Source organism: Octopus bimaculoides, chromosome 9 (genome assembly GCF_001194135.2).
Source record: "Octopus bimaculoides isolate UCB-OBI-ISO-001 chromosome 9, ASM119413v2, whole genome shotgun sequence".
NCBI classification, from domain to species: domain Eukaryota; kingdom Metazoa; phylum Mollusca; class Cephalopoda; order Octopoda; family Octopodidae; genus Octopus; species Octopus bimaculoides.
Genome location: NC_068989.1, coordinates 33,116,122 through 33,123,217, shown reverse-complemented (window position 1 = coordinate 33,123,217; position 7,096 = coordinate 33,116,122). Strand labels below are relative to the sequence as shown.

General features: G+C 35.3%; 1 protein-coding gene across 4 annotated transcripts in view; it reads left to right on the top strand.

Annotated features, from left to right (window-relative positions):
* LOC106883347 (cullin-2) overlaps positions 1-7,090 on the top strand; it is a 140,746-nt gene extending 133,656 nt beyond the window's left edge. For all 4 annotated transcript variants that reach the window (XM_052970572.1, XM_052970571.1, XM_052970574.1 and 1 more), the window contains 2 exons: positions 2,072-2,188; positions 6,786-7,090. In XM_052970572.1, the coding sequence (XP_052826532.1) occupies positions 2,072-2,188; positions 6,786-6,917 (249 nt within the window). In that variant the 3' untranslated portion in view covers positions 6,918-7,090. The remainder of the gene's footprint in view (positions 1-2,071; positions 2,189-6,785) is intronic.
* The last annotated feature ends 6 nt before the right edge of the window (positions 7,091-7,096 follow it).

Below are 7,096 nucleotides of genomic sequence, written 5' to 3'. Positions count from 1 at the left end.
ATACTACATACATATACACCTTTTTTTTAAATTGAATGAAATTTAATAGTATTTTAGAATGTCTAATGGAATTTAAAATTATTTTTATGCATTTGTGTACATTTAAACTAATTAAATATTATTTTACAGAATAATAGAATTAAAATTTCTTTGATTAAAACCCTTTCTAACATGGACGTATCCAAAGAGCATTTAAGGCACATAATGCTTTATAAGTACAAAAAAAGGAAACTCTGCAGCCGAAATGACTTGAAACATACACTCAAGTGGGAAAGAATGCTTGAATGAAAGAACTTGCAGAAAATGGTTTGCAAAATTCAGAAGTGGAAATTTCAGCCTTGAAGATGAAGATTGAACAGGATGTCCAGTTGAGTTTGATGATAAGCTCCTTGAGGCATTACTTGAAGAAAATCCTACATTATCAGGTGAAGAATTAGCAATAAAGCTTAGTTCAAACCATACAATTGTTCATCGTCATCTTCAACAACTTGCAAAGATTCCTAAACTTGGAAAATGGGTGCCTGATGAATTTTCTAAAAGCAACCGCAAATCCCGAGTTGACATCTGCTCTTCTCTCCATTCTCGCAAACTCATTTCACCCTTTTTGGATAGACTTGTAACTGGTGACGAAAAATGGATCTTCTATTGAAATGTTAAACATCATAAACAGTGACTTGGGAAAAGGGAAAAGGCTCAACCACAAACAAGAAGGGAACTTCATGGAAAAAAGGTTCTTCTCTCTATCTGGTGGGATTGCAAAGGAGTAATTCACTTTGAATTGTTACCACCTAATGCAACAATCAATGCTCAAGTCTACTGTCAGCAATTAGAGTGTTTGAACCAAACTTTGAAGAAAAAAAGACCCCCTTTAGTGAATTGAAAAGGAGTGATGTTTTATCAGGACAATGTGCGACCCTACACTGCAAAGATCACATCACAGATGATCGAAGAGCTTGGTTAGGAAAAAATTCCCCATCCACCTTATTCTCCCCACCTTGCTTCTTCAGACTACCATTTGTTTCATGGTTTATAGAATCATTTGGGGGACATAACTTTCACAAGCCATGAGGAGGTTGAAACTGACATTTCAGAGTTCTTCGCTTTGAAACCAAGAGTTTTACATTGATGGGATTAAATTGCATGTAAATAGATGGAAGGAAGTCATAAATAATCAGGGAAACTACATTGATGATTAAATTTCGATTACTTGTTTTCTTTATTCAAAATTCGGACAGAACTTATGGGATGACCTGATATATATAATTAAGATGTTTTGCAATTGTGTGTATAATTGTAACCTTTTGTTGGTATCAGTATTTTTAATGACAATCATGTCATGCATACAATATGCATAAGTATCTCAAATTTTGAAATGAGTTAATGTTAATATATTGAGATGTGTTAGTTTCAAACTTTTGAACTTAATTTTATTGTTTTTTTGTTCTCTATGTTACAATCAATTCATTCTTTGGTCATCTGAAGATATACATATCTCTTGGTTAAATTGAAGCTAAACACCTTTATCTTCAACACAGTTTCATAACACCGTGTAACAGATTTATTTTGTCTTTGGTCAGCAGGTGTTATTTTCTATTTGCTTCTATTTAGAAATCAAAAGAAATTACTACTATTCTCTTCAAACTTTGCCTTTGTGACCTGGACATCAATGTTTTGAAACTGACCTATTTTTCATTACATGTCAGACAGATTCAGCACTGAGTTGCTGAAACAAAAATATTGTTATTGCAAATATCTTGCTCAGAACCACATTTTTGCTAGTCAGTTGCTTGACCTTCACCACTTGAGCATGTCCCTTAGTGGCTGGCAGTATGTGCTTCTCTGTGTTGAGAGGGATTCTTTGGAGTTTGAATAAATGTAAGAAAAGCAAAGTTTGAAGGAAATATTAGCCATTTTTCATACTTTCTAGGGGTAAGCAACCCTAGGACAAAAATCATGTTACACAGTGTAATCACTAGTAGTATGGTAATAAAAATATAATGTAAGATAAAGAAACCTGGAAGATGAGGTTAATAATCTCCAGATTACTCAAGATTCTCATTTTTCATTGCAGGAAGTTGCTCATACTCACACATCAGTCGACAATGACAGGAAGATGTATTTACAAGCGGCAATTGTACGTATAATGAAAGCAAGGAAAGTCAGCAGGCATAACCTACTAATTGATGAGGTAAGTATCAAACATAATATTTATATGTGATGAACAAAAGATCTACGATGACATAGTCTTTTATTCCCAACATATATAAGACTTTGAAATCCTATTTTTGCCTATATATTTCAGCTAATATGTCAAACAATTTATACACCAATTTGCTTGAATTCTAGATTTTACCCTTCATAATACACCAACTTTTCCTTGTCTTCTCACATTCAGTAAAAGTTAAATAAATTGTGAGAACCCTTTAAAAGATGTTTATTGAAAAATAAAAAGTAATGTCCTTGAACTTTTAGTAACAGCTTCCATCTAAAAAAAAAAACACTACACCTCACTCTCTCCTTAACCTAACCTAATAAGATATTAATCAGGGTTAAAGAATACATTATCTTTGGTTGATTGCTGATCATGTACAAGATCCTAAGTCACCTGCTTTGAGGGCTTGTACCTAATAAATACTCTATCAGTATTTAAATCACTTTTAACAGACTTTATCTTCATCATTGCTGTTACTTCCATTCCACTTTATTGAAGGAAATATTAATCATTTTTCATACTGATATGAGTTTTGATGGGTATGCCATCCAGCTCACTATTGCTTGTGACCCTTTGTCATTTTATCCACTCTACATATGAGGTGAGGCCAAATCTCAAATGACACTAGGGTTTTATGCTTTCTATTTCTACTAAGAACTGGTTTTTCCTTGTTTACTTTATCATAATTTTTTTAAAATCAGCTGGTCAAAAAAAAGAAGAAGCAATGCTCATTAACTTTGCAGGCCCCCTAATATTGGTGAAATTGATGTAGTGAGGAGGTACAAATCATTTCTCTTGATATATATATATAGTGATTGAATTACTCTACAATAATATATGACTTGCTAGTTCAGAGAAGCAGATTCATTATAGGAGCTGTTGCTGAACAAAGGGAAAACAGTAAATCTGTTTACTAGTGCTGTGTTGAGTAAGTTAGACAAATTTTCCAGATTATAGTTTTGTTGGGGATGCAGTATTGGATGTTAGTATGGACAAAATCACCAATTGATCAGGATTGAAGTATTTTCTGGTCCTGGAGAGGACCAAGTGTTTTGTACATGGTTTTGCAATATTATACATATGTAATTGCTATGAAAGTTTAAGACATTACAGAACAAGTTTGAGGTATTAGCAGTATTTTGTTCATGAACAGGGAGTATATAGTTTTGCAAGAATGATTTCTTGGCATATGGAATGGTAGTGATTTGTGTTGTTGAAGGAAGTAATATTGTCAGGAGTGAGGTGTCTCTCTTGCATGTGAATGTTGCCCTGTGTGGAAGATACTGAAGAACACAAAGTGTTGTTACTGGCATATAAGTATGTGCATATAAATAACAACAAGATGGTAATTTATTTCCACGACAGTTAATGTGAGAAACCTTGAGATACAACAGAGTTCATAGAAAATGAGGTAAAAGAACTTTTTTGATGCATGCTGTGATATGATGATGATGATATCAAACAGAAATCTTCCATCTATAAAATAAGTGACAGATAGAGATCACAGAGAGCTAATTTAGGGTTTAAACCATTCATGGTTAAGGACAACAGCATAACTTACATGGTATTTTTCAAGTTTAACACTAAGGTTGTGTTACATAGGAAAGCAGATCTGTGGTTAGTCTGTTTCCATAGATATTTTACTGATGGTTATTTTAAAGGAAAGAAAACTCAGCACACAAGGTGATGAAGAAGATGACCAGATGCATTCCAACTGTGACTACCTTTTTTTAGCATATTTATAACTACACTGTTCAATGTGTTCTTGTACAAGATAGTGGATGTGCTTTGAATGAGTTTTAGCTGCTATGATCTAGTAGATGAAACATCCCTCATTGGCTCAGTTGGTAATTTTGGTTGTTTATGACTGTTTCAGTCACCTTTGAAATATTGCTAGTGAGGGCTATAATTAGGTAGATGGCTGGGCCTGAGAGACTAGCATTTGATGGGATAAGAGACATCTATGTGTACGTATACAAGTTGAAAAGTGAAAAATTGAAGAATTTGGAGAGAATATGGGCTTATCCTGGAACACACTGAGATGATGGAAGGAATACTGTCATGAGCTGCCACAGTGTTGGTTTGGACTGACCATAATGCTTTCTCACTTAATGACTATTTGTACATGATAGTCAGCAGGTAGAATTGCAGGAAGAGATTTGTTGTGTACAGTATGGAGACAAAAGCAAAACATGCATCAAAAGTGGTGGCATTATCTGTCCAAATAACTGTTTATGTAGCCAACTTGCTTGAAGAATGGTAGATAAGAGGAATCTGCAAAGTTACAAATCCTCATGGCAATGGAGCAGAAGGTCCAGCTGCATTGTGGATAATGAGCAAGATTGCAATTTGTGTTGCACAAACACATTTTTGTTTTCTCAGTGAATGTCTTATCATTGATGCTTCTCTGTTGTTGACTGTTGGTGAGGTTGTACAGGTGTTGTAAGTGGAGTTCTTCTCTTGCACAAGGTTATGAATCTTAATTATATAGGGAAGATGATATTAGTCACCTACCTAACTATCTTAAATTAGAGATGAAGCATGTAATAGAACGACCGTGCGAACCAAAGGAGAATGGCAACGTAGAGGAAGATGACTCCTTTAAACGCGTCGCACGGTCAAACACAAAAACATAATATATTACATAGAAGGCTCGTCGTGAGAGATACGAGCCAAATGCCAGAAGGAATCAGAGAGTGACAAACACAATCGTTAGATGTATAAAGAGAGTAAGTTTATTAACATAGTGAAACTGTAGTGTCTGTGTGCGTGCATGCGGCATATATAAATAACACAGTAGATAAGTCAGGCCTTCGTGTACAAGAGTATGTATACAACAATATGAAATGACGGACTGTCGTATAAGCATGAGTGTGTGTACAATATGTGTGTGTGTGAGTGAGAGGAACACAGAATATAGAAAGAGTGTCTGTAACATAGACTATAAAAGTCCTAAACACAGAGATAGAGAAAACCAGTTCGTATAAGAGTTACACTAGATATAGAATGTTCATACGCAGGAAGTTGTGGCCAAGAGAGCAGAGCTGTTGTATCACATGTTGTGTGTGTTGAGCGTCGATGCTGCGATTGGTTACCTGGTATAGTGTATTCTAGCAGTTTGGTTCTGACTGTCAACTCATGGTGGAAATAATCCACTCATACAGTGTAAAGATGAAACCGTGTTTGTTGTTGTTGGTGTGTACTCTGGTGGTGGGGTTGCTGGCAACGACATTGGTAGACAGTACATTGGTGGTGAAGACATCGTCACTGGAAACTGGCTGTAGCTGTGTTCTGTATGTGTGTGTGGTCAGCGACCAGACCTGTGAGAGGTCTGAAATCGAAGACGACTAGCGCGTTCAAACAGGCTTATTTATAGATGAAATACGGCTCACTGGAAACCCAGAAAAACTCTCTCTCACATGACCTTATTATAAGGCCACGACTGGACAGAATGCACCCTGGCGCGAAGCAGAACTGGGGACAATTGCCGCACAAATGAGAACCAATCAGGGTGATGGACACAAGGGTCCAAGGCAGCCGAAGGCTAGATGTTAGCCGCTTCGTTATCATTCATGATTGAATGCCCGAGAGAGAGGTTTCACCACAAGCGTATTTACTGCCATTGATAGTCAATGCAGGGTCATCTAGTCCTGAATTCTAATATTGCTTCAACAATTGTAATGTATGGTAGAGAGCTAAAGAAAGATCTCTGGTGAATAACTATATGTACTCTAAATTTCTCACTGAATTGACTTCTGATCTTAACTTTGCTTACTTCATTCTCATGCATAACTTGAATGACTTATGCTATTCATCTTACTTAGTTTATCAATGCCACCACATTATGGAGCATAGAATCCTGTTGAAGGTTTTCTGACCAACAAATACAAAATAATAGTTCTTTTTCTAAAATTTGTCATACAAAAAAAAAAAATGTAACAACATATTTGATTAAAACCCCTAAGGATCGCAATGAAGACTGGATCATTATACTTAAAATACTGATTGAATAATTATTTTATCCAAAGTAAACTGTATGATCTGAAGAAACTTCAGGTGGTCTATAAATAATTCAAAAATGGATGTGGTGTCAATGAATGTTGAAAGCTGGTGAAAAAAATACCATGTACATAGAGAGTATCTTTGGAAAAATAAGACATAGAAGAGATGTTTAATGACCAAAATGAATGGTTATGCACTGTACAATAGGCCTGTCTGACTGATGTCAGTATGGAAAAACTGACATAAAAATGCTGATTATATATTTGTCCATGACTTACATACTAAACCCTCAAGTGGCTTGTGCTTCTGATATATGTGGTGGGTAGCATATCCTGACATTTTGGCCTATGGGATCAAGAGGAAATATGTTATAGGGTTTGAAAAGTTAATTAGTTGGAATATTTTATAAATGACAAATTTACTGACTTTAAAGCATCTAGTGAGTCCTATTTGGAAAAGGGTGGGTTCTGCCAGGTTGAATTGCTGTTATGACCTAGTAGATTATGAAACCCTTATAACATTTCTTAATATAGTTTTATTTATTTATTTATTTCTCTTTTATACCTTTCAGGTAATCAAGCAGTCCAAATCTCGATTCACACCTAGTGTTAGTCTCATCAAGAAATGTGTAGAAACATTAATTGATAGACAGTATCTGGAACGATCTCCAAACCAAGCAGATGAATATGTCTACGTTGCATGATAACAATGTTACCATAGAACACAACTCCTGTTAGTATGACTACAACCAGCTGCCAACATTAAAAGTTTCTGTGACTTAACCTTGTTGTTCATTTGGGAACAGGGTCTCTTTAACTAAGGTTGTCTTTCATGGTGAAGCAAGATTTACCAAACATAAGCCTTGCTCTTCTAACAATATAT